Source organism: Orbicella franksi, chromosome 2, assembly GCF_964199315.1.
Source record: "Orbicella franksi chromosome 2, jaOrbFran1.1, whole genome shotgun sequence".
NCBI lineage: Eukaryota > Metazoa > Cnidaria > Anthozoa > Scleractinia > Merulinidae > Orbicella > Orbicella franksi.
In genome coordinates, this window is record NC_138146.1 from 666,719 (window position 1) to 684,623 (window position 17,905).

The 17,905-nt window shown below is 48.4% G+C and overlaps 2 protein-coding genes and 1 non-coding gene across 3 annotated transcripts; 2 read left to right on the forward strand and 1 right to left on the reverse strand.

Annotated features, from left to right (window-relative positions):
- Positions 1–12,031: 12,031 nt before the first annotated feature.
- Trnam-cau (transfer RNA methionine (anticodon CAU)) lies at positions 12,032–12,104 on the reverse strand. The gene has a single exon. It is a non-coding gene; the product is annotated as a tRNA-Met (tRNA).
- Positions 12,105–12,423: 319 nt separating this feature from the next.
- Positions 12,424–15,283, forward strand: LOC145480148 (uncharacterized). Its single transcript, XM_081458603.1, has 2 exons — positions 12,424–15,113; positions 15,202–15,283. Exons 1-2 carry the CDS (start codon positions 12,424–12,426, stop codon positions 15,281–15,283), a joined length of 2,772 nt encoding a protein of 923 aa, XP_081314729.1.
- Positions 14,689–16,175, forward strand: LOC145467318 (uncharacterized). The gene has a single exon (XM_081450866.1). It carries the CDS (start codon positions 15,352–15,354, stop codon positions 16,132–16,134), a length of 783 nt encoding a protein of 260 aa, XP_081306992.1. The 5' UTR covers positions 14,689–15,351; the 3' UTR covers positions 16,135–16,175.
- Positions 16,176–17,905: the final 1,730 nt, after the last annotated feature.

Here is a 17,905-nt window from a genome sequence, read left to right on the forward strand (position 1 = left end):
GCAAGACAGTCTTGGCTAGTCTTTCAGTCTTAAAGTGAAGTGGGGCTATATTTCGGCCCAGAAGCTCAAAAGTGAGCTTCAAAAAGTTTTGCTGTATCCATTTCAATGCAAACGAAGGCCATCAGGGGTTACTTAAGAGTCCTCGGGACTGGAAAATATCCCCCAAGTTCAGGGAAATTTAGCCGAAGTTGGTCAAAATCACGGTGCGCGTTAGGCGGTCTCGCTTACTGTTTCAGTCTTAAAGTGAAGTGAGGCTTTATTCCTGCCCAGGAGCTTGAAAGTGAGCGTTCAAAAAGTTTCCCTGTGTTTATTTCACTGCAAACCAAAGCCATCAGGAGCTAGTTTAAAGTCCCCGGGACTAGAAAATATCCCCCAAGTTCCGGCAAATCGAGCCGAAGTTGGTCAAAATTACGATTTGCGTAAGGTAGTCTCGGCTACTCTTTCAGTCTCAAAGTGAAGTGGGGCTATATTTCGGGCCAGAAGCCCGAAAGTGAGCGTTCAAAAAGTTTTGCTGTGTTCATTTCACTGCAAACCAAGGCCATCAGGAGTTAGTTTAGCGTCCCCGGGACCAAAAAATATGCCCCAACGTCCGGGAAATTGAGCCGAGGTTGGTCAAAATCACGATGCCCCTAAAGTGGTCTCGGCTTCTCTTTCTGTCTTAAGGTGAAGTGGGGCTATATTTCGGGGCAGAAGCCCGAAAGTGAGCGTTCAAAAAGTTTTGCTGTGTCCATTTCACTGCAAACCAAGGCCATCAGGGGTTAGTTTAGAGTCCCAGGGACTGAAAAATATTGCCCAAGTTCCGGGGAATCGAACCGAAGTTGATCAAAATCACGATGCGCGAAATGCGGTATCGGCTACTGTTTCAGTCTTAAAGTGAAGTGGGGCTATATTTCGGCCCAGAAGCCCGAAAGTGAGCGTTCAAAAAGTTTTGCTCTGTTCTTTGACTGAAAAACAAGGCCATCACGAGTTAGTTTAGCGTCCCTGGGACTGGAAAATATTCGCCAAGTTCCGGTAAATCGAGCTGAGGTTGGTAAAAATCACGATGCTCCCAAGGCGCTCTCGGCTACCCTGTCAGTCTTAAAGTGAAGTGGGGCTATATTTCTGTCCAGACGCTCGAAAGTGAGCGTTCAAAAAGTTTTCCTGTGTGCATTTCACTGCAACCCAAGGCCATCAAGGGTTAGTTTAGGGTCCCCGGGACTGGAAAATATTCCCCAAGTTCCGGGAAAGCGAGCCGAAGTTGATCAAAATCACGATGCGCGAAATGCGGTCTCGGCTACTGTTTCAGTCTTAAAGTAATGTGTGGCTATATTTCGGCCCACAAGCTCGAAAGTGAGCGTTCAAAAAGTTTTGCTGTGTCGATTTCACTGTAAAACAAGGCCATCAGGACTTAGTTTAGCGTCCAAGGGACTGGAAAAAGTCGCCCAAGTTCCGGGAGATCCACCCGAAGTTTGTCAAAATCACAATGCGCGTAAGGTGGTCTCGGTTACTCTTTAAGTCTTAAAGTAAAGCGGGGCTTTATTTCGGCCAGGAAGCTCGAAGGTGAGCGTTCAAAAAGTTTTGCTCTGTCCATTTCACTGCAAACCAAGGCAATCAGGAGTTAGTTTAGAGTTCCTGGGACTGGAAAATATCCCCCAAGTTCTGGAATATCGACCCAAAGTTTGTCAAACTCACGATGCGAGCAAGGCGGTCTCGGCTACTTTTTCAGTCGTAAGTGAAGTGGGGCTATATTTCGGCCCAGAATCTCGAAAGTGTGCGGTCAAAAAATTGTGCTGTGTGCATTTCACTGCAAACCAAGGCCATCAGTAGTTAGTTTAGAGTCCCCGGGACTAGAACATATCCCCCAAGTCCCGGGAATTGGAGCCGAAGTTGATCAAATTCATGATGCGCGTACCGTGGTCTCGGCTACTGTTTAAGTCTTAAAGTCAAGTGTGCCTATATTTCGGCCCAAAAGCTAGAAAGCGAGCGTTCAAAAAGTTTTGCTGTGTCCATTTCACTTCAAAACGAGCCCATCAGGACTTAGTTTAGCGTCCAAGGGACTGGAAAATATACCCCAAGTTCCGGCAAATCCATTCGAAGTTCGTCAAAATTACGATATACGTAAGGCGGTTTCGGCTACTCTTTCAGTCTTAAAGTAAAGTCGGGCTATATTTCTGTCCAGAAGCTCGAAAGTGAGCGTTGAAAAAGTTTTGCTGTGTGCATTTCACTGCAAACCAAAGCTATCAAAAGTTAGTTTCGGGTCCCCGGGACTGGAAAATATTCCACAAGTTCTGGGAAAGCGAGCCGAAGTTGATAAAAATCACGATGCGCGAAATGCGGTCTCGGCTACTGTTTGAGTCTTAAAGTAAAGTGTGGCTATATTTCGGCCCACAAGCTCGAAAGTGAGCGTTCAAAAAGTTTTGCTCTGTCCATTTCAATGCAAAGGAAGGAAATCAGGAGTGAGTTTAGAGTCCCCGGGACTGGAAAATATCCCCCAAGTTCCGAGAAATCGATCCGAAAATGGTCAAAATCACGATGCGCGTAAGGCGATCTCGGCTACTCTTTCAGTCTTAAAGTGAAGTGGGGCTATATTTCGGTCCAGAAGCTCCAAAGTGGGCGCTCAAAAAGTTATGCTGTGCGCATTTCAGTGCAAACCAAGGCCATCCGGAGTTAGTTTGGAGTCCCGCGGACTGGAAAATATCCCAAAAGTTGCGTGAAATCGAGCTGAACTTGGTCTAACTCACGATGCGCGTGAGGCGGTCTCGGCTACTATTTCAGTCTGAAAGTCAAGTGGGACTCTATTTTGGCCCAGAAGCTACAAAGAGAGTGTTGAAAAAGCTTTCCTTTGTCCATTTCACTGAAAACGAAGGCCATCAGGAGTTATTTTAGAGCCCGCGGAAATGGAATATATCCCCCAAGTTTCGGAAAACCGACCCGAAGTTGGTCAAAATCACGATTTGCGCAAGACGCTCTCGGCTACTTTTTCAGTGTTAAAGTGAAGTTGGGCTATATTTCGGCCCAGAAGCTCAAAATTGAGCGTTCAAAAAGTTTTGCTGTATCCATTTCAATGGAAACCAAGGCCATGATGGGTTACTTAAGAGTCCTCGGGACTGGAAAATATCCCCCAAGTTCCGGTAAATCGAGCCGAAGTTGGTCAAAATCACGATGTGCGTAATGTGGTCTCGGCTACTCTTTCAGTCTTTAAGTGAAGTGGGGCAATATTTACTCTGTCACTTTCAGTGCAAACCAAGGCCATCAGAAGGTAGTTTAGAGTCCCCGGGACTGGAGAATATCCCCCAAGTCCCGGGAAATGGAGCCGAAGTTGATCAAATTCATGATGCGCCTAACGTGGTCTCGGCTACTGTGTCAGTCCTAAAGTGAAGTGTGGCTATATTTCGGCCCACAAGCTAGAAAGTGAGCGTTCAAAATGTTTTGTTGTGTCCATTTTACTTCAAAACAAGGCCATCAGGACTTAGTTAAGCGTCCAAGGGACTGGAAAATATCCTCCAAGTTCCGGGAAATCCATTCGAAGTTCGTCAAAATTACGATGCGCGTAAGGCGGTCTCATCTACTCTTTCAGTCTTAAAGTAAAGTGGGGCTATATTTCTGCCCAGAAGCTCCGAAGTTGTGCTCTGTCCATTTCACTGAAAACCAAGGCCATCAGGAGTTACTTTAGAGTCCCTTTGACTGGAATATAACCCCCAAGTTTCGGGAAATAAACGCGAAATTCGCCAAAATCACGATTCGCTCAAGGCGGTCTCGCCTAGTCTTTCAGTCTTAAAGTAAAATGGGGCTCTATTTCGGCCCAGAAGCTCGAGAGTGAGCGTTCAAAAACTTTCGCTGTGTCCATTTCACTGCAAACCAGGACAAGCAGGAGTTAGTTGAGAGTCCCCGGGACTCGAAAATATTCCCCAAGTTCCGGGAAAACAACCCCAAATTTTCTCCAAATCACGATGCGCGTAAGGCGGTCTCGGCTACTCTTTCAGTGTTAAAGTAATGGGGGGCTATATTTTGGCCTAGAAGCTCGAAATTGAGCGTTCAAAAAGTTTTGCTGGGTCCATTTTACTGCAAACCAAGGCCATCAGGAATTAGTTTAGAGTCCTCGGAACTGGAATATATCCCCTTAGTTCCGGCAAATCGAGCCGAAGTTGCTCAAAATCACGATGCACGTAAGGCGGTCTCGGCTACTCTTTCAGTCTTCAAGTGAAGTGGGGTTCTATTTCGGTCCAGAAGCTCGAAAGTATGCGTTCAAAAACTTTTTCTGTTTGCGTTTCACTGCAAAGCAACACCAACACGAGTTAGTTTAGAGTCCCCGGGACTGGAAAATATTTTGCAAGTTCCGGGAAATCGAGCCGAAGTTGATCAAAATCACGATGCGCGAAACGTGGTCTCGGCTACTGTTTCAGTATTAAAGTATAGTGGGCTATATTTCGGCCCAGAAGCTTGAAGGTGAGCGTTCAAAAAGTTTTGCTGTCTCCATTTCACTGCAAACCAAGCCCATCAAGAGATAGTTTAGAGTCCCTAGGACATGAAAATATCCCCCAACTTCCGGAATATCGACCCAAAGTTGGTCAAAATCACGATGTGCGCACGCCGGTCTCGGCTACTCTTTAAGCCGTAAGTGATGTGGGACTATATTTCGGCCTAGAAGCTGGAAAGTGTACGTTCAAAAACTTGTGCTGTGTGAATTTCACTGCAAACCATGGCCATCAGGAATTAGTTCAGAGTCCCCGGGACTGGAAAATATTCCCCAAGTTCCAGGAAAGCGAGCAGAAGTTGATCAAAATCACGATGCGCGTAACGCGGTCTCGGCTACTGTTTCAGTCTTAAAGTGAAGTGTGGCTATATTTAGGCCCACAAGCTCGAAAGTGAGCGTTGAAAAAGTTTTGCTGTGTCCCTTTCACTGCAAACCAAGGCCGTCAGGAGTTAGTTTAGAGTCCCCGTGACTGGAAAATATTCTCCAAGTTCCAGGAAATGGCGCCGAAGTTGATGAAAATTACGATGCGCGTAACGGGCTCTCGGCTATTCTTTCAGTCTTAAATTTAAGTAGGGCTATATTTCGGCCCTGAAGCTCGAAGGTGAGCGTTCAGAATGTTTTGCTGTGTTCATTAAACTGCATACCAAGGTCATCGGGAGTTAGTTTAGCGTCCCCGGGACTTTAAATTATTCGCCAACTTCCGGGAAATCCAGCAAAAGTGGCCAAAAATCACGATGCACGTAAGGCAGTCTCGGCTACTCTTTCAGTCTTAAAATTAAGGGGGGCTATATTTCGACCTAGAAGCTCGAGACCGGGCGTGCGCTAATTTTACCTATGTCCATTTCACTGACATCTTAGGCCATCAGGAGTTAGTTTAGAGTCCTTGGGACTGGAAAATATTTCCCAAATTCTGGCAGATCGAGCCAAAGTTGCTCAAAATCACGATGCGCGTAAGGCGGTCTCGGCTACTCTTTCAGTCTTAAAATGAAGTGGGGCTATATTTCGGCCGAGAAGCTCAACACCGAGCGTGCGCTCCTTTTGCCTGTGTACATATCACTGAAAACTAAGTTCATCAGGAGTTAGCATAGAGTCCTCGGGACTGGAAAATATTCCCCGAATTCCGGCAAATCGAGCCAAAGATGCTCAAAATCACGATGCGCGTAAGGCGGTCTCGGCTACTTGTTTACTCCGAAAATGAAGTGGGGCTATATTTCGGTTCTACAAGCTCGACACCGAGCGTGCTCTCCTTTTACCTGTGTCCCTTTCGCTAAGAACTAAGTCCATCAGGAGATAGTTTAGAATCCTCGAGACTGGAAGCTATCCTCCAAGTTTCGGCAAATTGAGCCATACTTTCTTCAAATTACGATAAGCGTACGGCAGTTTCGTTTACTCTTTGAGTCTTAAAATGAACTGGGGCTACATTTCGGCCTAGAAGCTCGACACCGAGCGTGCGCTCCTGTTACCTGTGACCATTTTACTGAAAACTAAGGCCATCAAGAGTTAGGGTAGAGTCGCCGGGACTGGAAAAATATCCCCCAAGTTTTGGCAGATCGAGTCATAGTGGCAAAAAAGTTCGATGCGCTTAAGGCGGTTTCGTGTACAGTTTCAGTCTTAAAATAAAGTGGGGCTATATTTCGGCCTACAACCTGGAAACCGAGCGTGCGCCCCTTTTACCTGTGTCCATTTCACTAAAAACCAAGGCAGTCAGGAGTTAGTTTAGAGCTTCCGGGACTGGAAAATATCCCCCAAGTCCCAGGAAATCAAGCCGAAGTTCGACAAAATTACCATGCGCGTAAGGCGGTCCCGGCTACTCTTTCAGTCTTAAAGTGAAGTGGGGCTATATTTCGGCCCAGAAGCTCAAAAGTGAGCGTTCAAAAAGTTTTGCTGTGTCCAATTTACTGCAGACCAAGGACGTCGGGGATCAGTTTAGAGTCCCCGGGACTGGAAAATATCCCCCAAGTTCTGGGAAATTTAGCCGAAGTTGGTCAAAATCACGACGCGCGTACGGCGGTCTCGGCTACTCTTTCAGTCTTAAAGTGAAGTTGAGCTATATTTCGGCCCAGAAGCTCAAAAGTGAGCGTTCAAAAAGTTGTGCTGTGTCCATTTTACTGCAGACCAAGGACGTCGGGGATCAGTTTAGAGTCCCCGGGACTGGAAAATATCCCCCAATTTCCTGGAAATTTAACCGAAGTTGGTCAAAATCACGACGCGCGTACGGCGGTCTCGGCTACTCTTTCAGTCTTAAAGTGAAGTGGGGCAATATTTCGGCCCAGAAGCTCGAAACTGAGTGTTTAAAAAGTTTTGCTGTGTCCATTTCACTGCAAAACAAGGCCATCACGACTTAGTTTAGCGTCCAAGGAACTGAAAATATCCCCCAAGTTACGGGAAATCCACCCGAAGTTAGTCAAAATCACGATGCGCTTAAGGGGGTCTCGGCTACTCTTTCAGTCTTAAGGTAAAGTGGGCTTAGATTTAACTCCAGAAGCTCGAAAGTAAGGGTTCAAAAATTTTTGTCTCTATTTCACTCCCATCTTAGACAATGAGGAGTGAGTTTAGAGAATTTGGGACTGGAAAATATCTCCCAAGTTTCGCCAGATCGAGCCGAAGATCCTCAAAATCACAATGCGCGTAAGGCGCTCCCGCCTACTCTTTCAGTCTTAAAAAGAAGTAGGGCTATATTTCGGCCAGCAAGCTCGAAAGTGCGCGTTCAGAAAGTGTTCCTGTGTCCATTTCACTGGAAACCAAGGCCATCAGGAGTTAGTTTAGAGTCCCCGGGACTGGAAAATATCCCCCTATTTGCGGAAATCGAGCCGAAGTATCCCAAAGTCACGATGCGCGTAAGGCGGTCTCGGCTACTCTTTCAGTCTTAAAGTTAAGTGGGGCTATATTTCGACCCATAAGCTCCAAAGTGAGCGTTCAAAAAGTTTTGCTGTGTCCATTTCACTGCAAACCAAGGCCATCAGTAGTTAGTTTAGACTTCTCGGGGACTGAAAAATATTGCCCAATTTCCGGGGAATCGAGCCGAAGTTGAACAAAATCACGATGCGCGAAATGCGGTCTCGGCTACTGTTTCAGTCTTAAAGTGAAGTGGGGCTATATTTCGGCCCAGAAGCCCGACAGTGAGCGTTCAAAAAGTTTTGCTGTGTCCATTTCACTTCAAAACAAGCCCATCAGGACTTAGTTTAGCGTCCAAGGGACTGGAAAATATACCCCAAGTTCCGGCAAATCCATTCGAAGTTCGTCAAAATTACGATATACGTAAGGCGGTTTCGGCTACTCTTTCAGTCTTAAAGTAAAGTCGGGCTATATTTCTGTGCAGAAGCTCGAAAGTGAGCGTTGAAAAAGTTTTGCTGTGTGCATTTCACTGCAAACCAAAGCCATCAAAAGTTAGTTTAGGGTCCCCGGGACTGGAAAAGATTGCCCAAGTTCCGGGAAAGCGAGCCGAAGTTGATCAAAATCACGATGCGCGAAATACGGTGTCGGCTACTGTTTCAGTCTTAAAGTGAAGTGGGGCTATATTTCGGCCCAGAAGCTCCAAAGTGGGCGTTCAAAAAGTTATGCTGTGCGCATTTCACTGCAATCAAGGCCATCCGGAGTTAGGTTAAAGTCCCCCGGACTGGAAAATATCCCAAAAGTTGCGTGAAATCGAGCTGAACTTGGTCTAACTCACGATGCGCGTGAGGCGGTCTCGGCTACTATTTCAGTCTGAAAGTCAAGTGGGATTCTATTTCGGCCCAGAAGCTACAAAGAGAGTGTTCAAAAAGCTTTCCTTTGTCCATTTCACTGAAAACCGAGGCCATCAGGAGTTAATTTAGAGCCCGCGGAAATGGAATATATCCCCCAAGTTCCGGAAAACCGACCTGAAGTTGGTCAAAATCACGATTTGCGCAAGACGTTCTCGGCTACTCTTTCAGTCTTAAAGTGAAGTGGGGCTATATTTCGGTCCAGAAGCTCGAGAGTGAGCGTTCAAAAAGTTTCGCTGTGTCCATTTCACTGAAAACCAAGACAATCAGGAGTTACTTTAGAATCCCCGGGACTGGAAAATATCCCCCAAGTTCCGGGAAATCAACCCGAAGTTTGTCAAAATCACGATGCTCGAAAGGCGGTCTCGGCTATTATTTCAGTCTTAAATTGAAGTACGGTTGTATTTCGGGCCAGAAGCTCGAAACTGAGCGTTCAAAAAGTTTTCGTGCGTCCATTTCACTGCGAACCAAGGCCATCAGCAGTTATTTTTGGAGTCCCCGGGAGTAGTATAGGGGAGCGGTTTGAGACCCAACCAATCAGAGCGCGTTATTTGGGACACGTGACGCGTCTAGACCAATCAGCGTGCAGGATTTTCGGCTCAGGTCAGCGGTTGCACTAATGCTTTTTAGCGAGGTCTGGGGCGAGCTCGGTCAAAAGGGGACCGCGCGGGGTTGGACGCGAGGACGTGAGGGGCTGGGGACCGGAAGTGACGACAGACCACGTGATCCTAGTTTCAAATTTTATTTTTTACAATCCAGATTGTGTCCAGGTTAATCCGCTGGTGTAGGGTGCGTCTGGGTAGTATTCGGGTGACCAAAATCGCGTCAGACGAATGTTCGTGACGGTGACTTCGTTTCTGTCAAAAGCGTACCTTCGTCCTTCCCGTTCGTACTCGGCAATGTGAGTAAAGTGTTCTCGGTGCACGACTTCTTGCAGGCAGCAATACACGGCGCCGGGAATGATTCTGTTGATCAATTGGTAAAAGGTTTTTCTGACTTCTGGGGTGGGCTCGTTGGGGGTGTTGACGGAGGCGTGAATGAACATGGGGTTTCTGCCATCGGGCGAAGTGGAGATGAACCAATCCAGTTGGACCCAGAAGACGTACCACACAAGAGGATCGATGCGAAAAGGTAGCGTGTCCCAGGAGCTGCTCCCTTCTTGGTGAATGTTGTGAGCCATGGCGCTGGCTCGTGTATCAGCGATAGCGTTTCGGGCATGTTCCAAGGGCGTGATACCTTCGAGTTCGGCGGGTAACCTCCAAATGGGGGGATTGTCGGGACTGACATTCAACTGTTCGTTGGCTCGGAGATCATCATCATCAACGCTGACGGTGTCGTTACTATCCTCGAGACAGGGACGACGACAATGACCGCATTGGAAGCTTCGTTCGTTGGCCTTTTTGAAGCAGCGTTTGTGCAAGAATTTGCCGCAACAGGACATGACGCGACAACGTGTGACAGATTGTAAACACCGGTAGATATTGGATGTGTTGGGGTTCAAAGGTCATCTTGTTCGGATCGTGCGGGACTTCTCTCAAGAGATCGGTGACTTGGTTCCCCATGACGGTACTTTGTGCCACGTTGCAATAGACATACATGGGCGTTCGAAGCGTCTCAGGGACGGTCACGTCACCTCCATAGTGTTGATCGTAGAGCTCGTCCAGATAGTCAAAGCGCCAATCGCAGTAGGGACTGAGCTGTAAGGATCCATCGTCCGAGATGTTCCAAAAATTCGTGGAATGCGCATTGTATTGATCCTTCCAATCGAGTTTGAAAGCGGGCACCACATCGTCTTTGAAGAGTTTCATCACGTGATAACTCAATTTGTAATCGGCAATGCCCGTCTTTTCCACCCACAGGAGTTTATCGACCAATTTAGGACCAAACCAGATTTTGGGACGCAATCGCACCCTGTCACCAGACGTTTCATTGAGGAAGGTATCGCTGTTGTCAATGATTAAGGAATCCCCTTCCCAACGAAACACAGCGTAGTACTTCTTCCCGTCGGGAGCGCGTAGACTTTCTTTTTCATTTTCCAGGAAGTGCGTCAGACGATCTTGGTAACGCGCCACCAAGTATTTCATGAGCGATTTCCCGCTCGTGACTTTGACTCGGTCCTCGTGAAGATCAGACCCCTTAACGACAAAATTGTTGCGGTAGGGTCGCGGAAACCAGCTGCCATCGGAAGCCTGTGTTTGTGTTTCCATGCTCCATTTAAATTGTATCAGAATGTCATCGTCTTCGAAGAGGTGGGGTCGGTGCCTCTTTTGTTCATAACGTCGTAAAGGTGGGGGTGGGTAAGAAATACTACTCAAACCCACTTTCCAGCCTTCCTCTTTCAATTGGATCTGGTAAGGCAAACGGTTCTTGAAACTGTTGGGATTATTGTAGGGGAATTCCGTGGTACTGGAACTGCTGATCAATTGGACGTAAAACTCCTTCATCTCGTCTTGACCAAGGCTCCTTTCTCAATCCACGTGTCGTATTTGTTTGGCCACCCTTTCCACCGAACCAAGACTTTATTCCCTTTGCGTTTGACGATCTTTTCCACGCGAAACAGATCGTCGCTCTTCACCGTCACTTTCTGCAAATCCTGCGCGTAAAACGTGCCACTCAAGGGTGTGCCGTCCCACTCCTTGATCTTATACGTCGGTATCACACCCGGCACCACACGAGCCACCACAAACACCTCTTCGGTCCAACCGGGTAAATACCCTTTCTTGAACAGGCGGTATTTCTTATTCAATCGCACCCGATCCCCCACTTTCAACTCGGGCGGTACGCGTTTGGCTTGCAGTCGATCCGCGTACAGCGTCTTCCACACCTGCTCTTCGTTCCCCAGGTTGACTTTCTCGGGTGCCATCTTGATACTGCGGTGGTACGAACGGTTGTATCCCGTCACCAAATCCTTCAAGACGGGTAAATAACTGAACGTGTTCTTGATGGTAAAATAGCGGTACATGCGTTTCTTCAACGTGCGATTGAATCGTTCGATCACACTGGCTTTGGTATCGCCGCTGGTGGAAAAATGACGAATGTCTTTTCGCGTCATCAAGGCTTGAAAGGTCCTGTTGTAAAATTCTTTCCCGTCATCGGTCTGCAACTTGCGAGGGATCCGACCCCCACTGCGTTTCAAAATTTTCTCCAAGGCCGCTGTCACGTCCTTACCCGTCTTGGACTTGACCGGTTCCACCCAAGCGTACTTGGACAACACGTCCATCACCGTCAACAGGTACTTGTACCCTCGATTCGATTTGGCAATGTTCCCCACTTCGATGAGATCCGCCACCCATTGTTCGTCGATACCGTAGACCATGACCGGTACCGTACGAAAACGACGACGGGTGGGTTTGTGAAGCGTGTAGCCCAAACTGGCTTCCAACCGCTGGCGTACCGGTCCAATGGGTAAGCCTCGGGCTTTGGCGAAACGCGTCACGCCACCCAGACTTCCCGGGACGTTGGGATCCTCGTAGGCCCGCAGCAAATTGGCATACCGATCCACCTTCTTCTTTTTCTTACTCATAATGTCGCCAATCGACACAGCGCTTGTCCAATCAGCTCGGGGTGTTTTCGTCTTATGATAGAGTACCAGACGAGTGACATGGGTTGTCGTTTCAACCACAATATGAAGACCACGAAACGCCAGATGTTCTCTTCGACATGCGTCTCCAAAAACACATGTTCGGGGTCAAATGCCATCAACGAGGGAATGGGATCTTTCCTTTCATACTGGGCATATAAAAGCTCGCAGCGCTCGCACAGACCATACCACGCACTCGCCATGCTGATCAAAAAATGATTTTTATTTTCACATGACCGTGTTTTATACAAAAAAGGACTAAACCAGGATTCGAACCTGGGACCTTTGGGTTATGAGCCCAACGCGCTGACCACTACACCATTTAGTCATCCTCGTTCATGAAACAGTGATTCAAACTATTGACTAGCTCTCTCTCCGTCATCAGTTCCACCAGCAAGTCCTCCATCTTTTCAGTCAGTTCTCTGAAATACGCGGGCGTCCCCAATGCAATCGGGCGGTTCAGTTTGTCGCTCAGTCTCACAGCGATATCTCGGGCGTAGGTCAGGGGCTCCACCATCTTCTTGATTTTCTGTCTCATCATGAAGGTCAAACAAGACGTGGCCATCAGACAGAAGCGGTTCTTCATTCGGACCGGTGGAACGATGGCTGGCACAAAACGGATGACATCCAATTCCTTGATGTAGACCATGGAGTACCATTCGATGGTGAAGAGAAAGGTTCGTCGCCCTGGAGTTTTCAGTAAAGGGAGAATCTGCCATCCCCATTCAGGACGTCGACGGAGGAGTTCAGGAATGGTCCACTCGTGCTCGGGTTTACAATTGTTTGAACAGTTCCGATTGGATGACACCTTCTCGTTACACATTTCACATATCCGAGATCCAGGACGAGGTAGCGGGAAACAGCGGCTTCGCAAAGCCAGCTTAGCCCTCGACAAGCTACTCGATCTCAAAAAGTGCGTCATCCAAATTAACAATGACGATGAACTCTGTTGTGCAAGGGCCCTGGTCACCATGCAAGCCTACTGCGACCTAGGCAGTCGACATCCCGAGTACGTCAACCTACGACGAGGCAAACCCGCTCAAGCCAGAAAGGCCAAGGCACTCCATCAAGCTGCGGGTGTCCCCGAAGGACCTTGCGGCATCACCGAACTCCACACCTTCCAACGCCATCTCACCGATTATCAGATCGTGGTGCTTTCCCTGGATCATAATTATCAAATCATTTTCAAAGGTCCGCCACGTGAGAAACGAGTCATCCTCATCAAAGTGGGTGACCATTACCACGGTTGCAATTCCATTTCCGCCTTCATAGGACAAAATAACTTTTGCATCGAGTGCGAGAAAAGCTACCAGACCGATGACATCCATCATCACCCCTGCCGCGGTAAGAAATGTCCCGCCTGCTGTCAAACCCAGTGTGAAGATTATCGTCGCGCCAGCGACACCACACACACTTGCCCTCGTTGTCACCGCGCCTTCTTCGGAGAACAGTGTTTGACCAATCATCACACTTACTCCAAGATGGACGGCACCAAAGCCAATGCCGCCAAAAAAATTAAAAATGTCTGCAGTTCCCTACGCAAGTGTCCTCGGTGCAACCGATTACTCCGACCTCGCGAAATGGAAACGCGTCACGTGTGCGGCACCGCCGAATGTCCCTCCTGCAAGGAGTATCACAATCTCTACCAACACCAATGCTTTATTCAGAATCCCACCAAGTTAGAAGAAAAGCGCAAATTACTGAAATCCAGAAAACGCAAAGCGGACGGTTCGCAGAGCGTACAGACCAAAGACCATCTCTTCGTCTACTGGGACAGCGAAACCATGCAAGACACGGGTGTCCACGTCCCCAACCTAGTGTGCGCCGCCACCTCCAACTGCCAGGAACTCTTTCACTTTGAAGGCACCACCTGCATTCGAGATTTCCTGGATTGGTTGAGAGCTTTGGCGCAGGATTGTACCCTCACCGTGCTAGCCCACAATTCCCAAGGGTTCGATTCTTACTTGATACTGAATGAACTCTACCAACAATACGTGGTGCCCGAACAAGTGGTCAACGGCGCCAAGATCCTGTCTTTGTCCATTAACGGGGGAGACATTGTTTTCAAAGATTCTCTGTGCTTCTTTCAAATGCCACTGGCCAATTTTCCCAAAGCCTTCGGACTGGTTGAACAAAAGAAAGGGTTCTTCCCCCACTTCTTCAACACCCCCGACCATCAGGATTACGTGGGACCTCTACCCGACAAAGACCATTACGACCCCCAAGGCATGTCCACTGAACGCGCCCAAGAGTTCGAACGCTGGTATGCCCAACAACTCGCCGAGCCCGACTTGATCTTCGATTTCCAAGCGGAACTCGTGGCCTACTGCGAATCCGACGTACTGCTCCTCAAAGGGGCCTGCGAAGTGTTCTGCCAAGAATTCGAAGCCATCAGCGGCTTCAACCCTCTCCAACGCTGTCTCACCATCGCCTCCGCCTGCAATCTCTTCTACCGCACCAAACACATGCCAGAACGCACCCTCGCTTCGGAACCCATCAGCGGATGGCATAGACAAGGTAAACTGCATTCCCTCGCGTCCCTGGAATGGTTGACCTACATGAACCGACAACCCGATCGCCACATTCGACACGCCCTTAACGGAGGGGAACACGTCATTCTACGCGGAGACAAAACCTTCTTCGTGGATGGGTACGACGACGCCACTCGTACCGTGTATGAATTTCACGGTTGTTTCTGGCACGGGTGTCCCAAGTGTTACCCGGACCGCGACCGCACGCGTCACAAAATGTGCGATCAGACCATGCGCGACGTTTACGAAGCCACTCAACTCAAAGAAGCGAGTCTCTTGGCCGCGGGCTACCATGTCGTGGTCATGTGGCAATGTGAATGGAACCAACTTAAACAAGACGATGAATACTTGCGGAGCCTGGTCCAATCCTTTGACCTGGTCCCCAGACTCAAACCCAGAGACGCGTTCTACGGCGGTCGCACCAACGCCATCAAACTTCACCATCAAGCGGAACACGGAGAAAAGGTACATTACCTGGATTTCACCTCCCTCTACCCCTGGACCAACAAAAACTGTCCCTACCCTGTGGGTCATCCCGCCATCATCAGTCAACCCGAAGGCACCGACATCTCCAGTTACTTTGGTCTGGTCAAATGCAAGATCCTACCACCCTTTGGGTTGTATCATCCCGTCTTACCCCACCGCAGTGGGGGTAAACTCACCTTTCCACTGTGTAGAACGTGCGTGGAAACCGAGCAACCCAAACCGTTGACCGAACGCAGTCATCGCTGCGTCCACAACGAGCAAGAGCGATGCTTGGTGGGTACGTGGCCCACCCCCGAATTGCAAGAAGCCCTTCATCAAGGGTACATTATCCAATACGTCTACGAAATTTGGCACTTCCCACGCAATTCCAACGACTTGTTCTCTTCCTACGTGAACACCTTTCTCAAGATCAAGCAAGAAGCCAGCGGCTGGCCTGATTGGGTGGGTGACGATGCGACCAAACGCCAGCAGTACCTCGACGACTACCTAGCCAAAGAAGGCATTCAACTCGAGGTCGACCAAATTCAAAAAAATCCCGGTCGGCGGTCTCTGGCCAAAATGATGCTCAACAGCTTCTGGGGCAAGTACGGGCAACAAGGGAACAAGAGTCAAGTCGAAGCCATTTCGTCCCACGCCAGGCTTCACACCCTCCTGATTGACGACAGTCAAGAAATTCAAACCCTTCGTGTCATGAACGATGAGATGATTGAATTGGTCTACAAACACGTCCAAGATGAAGAAGCCGTTCAAGTCAACATCAACATTTTCGTGGCCTGCTTCACCACCTGCTGGGCCAGACTCAAACTCTACCGAGAAGGACTCAGTCAACTCCAACCCCAACAAGTCCTGTACTTCGACACAGACTCCATCATCTTCTCGCATCGAGAAGGGCAACCCATGCCACCCTTAGGCGATCATCTCGGCCAATTCACCAGCGAATTGAAACCAGGCACTCACATCGTGGAGTTTGCGGCCGCTGGCCCCAAGAATTACGGTTACCGAACCAACGACGGTAAAGTCGAATGCAAGGTACGCGGTTTCACCCTCAACACACGTGGGCAAGCCCAATTGAACTTTGACCTGTTAAAAGAAAACGTCATCCAGGAAGTCACCGAACCCCGCGAAGAACCACGGGAAATCAGCGTACACAATCCACACAAGATTAAACGCAATGTTCAAACCAAAACATTAGAAACGGTCAAAGAAACCAAACGATACAAAGTCGTCTTCGACAAACGCGTCGTGGATCCCGACACTTTCCTCTCGTATCCTTACGGATACACCCGAGCCCACATCGACAATACCGACATGGATAATGTCAATCATTTACTAGAATTGTAAATAAAATTTGAAAACGGATCACGTGGTCTGTCGTCACTTCCGGTCCCCAGCCCCTCACGTCCTCGCGTCCAACCCCGCGCGGTCCCCTTTTGACCGAGCTCGCCCCAGACCTCGCTAAAAAGCATTAGTGCAACCGCTGACCTGAGCCGAAAATCCTGCACGCTGATTGGTCTAGACGCGTCACGTGTCCCAAATAACGCGCTCTGATTGGTTGGGTCTCAAACCGCTCCCCTATACTACTCCCGGGACTTGAAAATATCGCCAAAATTCTAGAAAATCGAGCAGAAGTTGCTCTAAATCACGATGCGCGTAAGGCGGTCTCGCCTACTCTTTCAGTCTTAAAGTGAAGTGGGGCTATATTTTATCCCAGAAGCTCGAAAATAAGCGTTCAAAAAGTGTTACTGTGTTCATTTCACTGCAAACCAAGCACCTCAGGAGTTAGTTTAAAGTCCCCCGGACTGGAAAATATCCCCCAAGTTCCGGGAAATCAACCCGAAGTTTGTCAAAACCACGATGCTCGAAAGGCGGTCTCGGCTATTATTTCAGTCTTAAAGTGAAGTACGGTTGTATTTCGGCCCAGAAGCTCGAAACTCAGCGTTCAAAAAGTTTTCGTGCGTCCATTTCACTGCGAACCAAGGCCATCAGGAGTTAGTTTAGACTCCTCGGGACTGGAAAATATCGCCCAAGTTCGGAGAAATCGAGCCGAATTTTGTCAAAATCACGATGCGCGTAAGGCGGTCTCGCCTACTCTTTCATTCTTAAAGTGAACTGGGGCTATATTTCGGCCCAGAAGCTAGAAAGTTAAAGTTCAAAAAGTTTTCCTGTGTCAATTTCACCGCAAACCAAGCCACATCAGCAGATTGTTTACAGTGTCCGGGACATCAAAATATCCCCCAAGTTCCGGGAAATCGAGCCGAAGTTTGTGAAAATCACGATGCGCGTAAAGCAGTCTCGGCTACTCTTTTAGTCTTAAAGTGACGTGGCTGTATATTTCGGCCCAGAAGCGCGAAAGTGAGCGTTCAAAAAGTTATGCTGTGCCCATTTCACTGCAAAGCAAGGCCCTCAGCAAGTAGTTTACAGTCCCCGGAACTGGAAAATATCCCCCAAGTTCCGCGAAATCGAGACGAAGTTGGTCAAAATAACGATTGGCGTAAGGCGGTCTCGGCTACTCTTTCAGTCTTAAAGTGAAGTAGGGCTATATTTGGGTCCAGAAGCTCGAAAGTGAGCGTTCAAAAAGTTTTGCTCTCTCAATTTCACTGAAAGCCAAGGCCATCAGGAGCTAGTTGAGAGTCCCCGGGACTAGAAAATATCCCCCAACTTCCGGGAAATCGAGCCGAAGTTGGTCAAAATCACGATTTGCTTAAGGTAGTCTCGGCTACTCTTTCAGTCTCAAAGTGAAGTGGGGCTATATTTCGGGCCAGAAGCCCGAAAGTGAGCGTTCAAAAAGTTTTCCTGTGTTCATTTCACTGCAAACCAAGGCCATCAGGAGTTAGTTTAGCGTCCCCGGGACAAGAAAATATGTCCCAAGGTCCGGGAAATTTAGCCGAAGTTGGTCAAAATCACGGTGCGCGTTAGGCGGTTTCGCTTACTGTTTCAGTCTTAAAGTGAAGTGAGGCTTTATTCCTGCCCAGGAGCTTGAAAGTGAGCATTCAAAAAGTTTCGCTGTGTCCATTTCACTGAAAACCAAGACAATCAGAAGTTAGTTTAGAGTCCCCGGGACTGGAAAATATCCCCCAAGTTCCGGTAAATCGAGCCGAAGTTGGTCAAAATC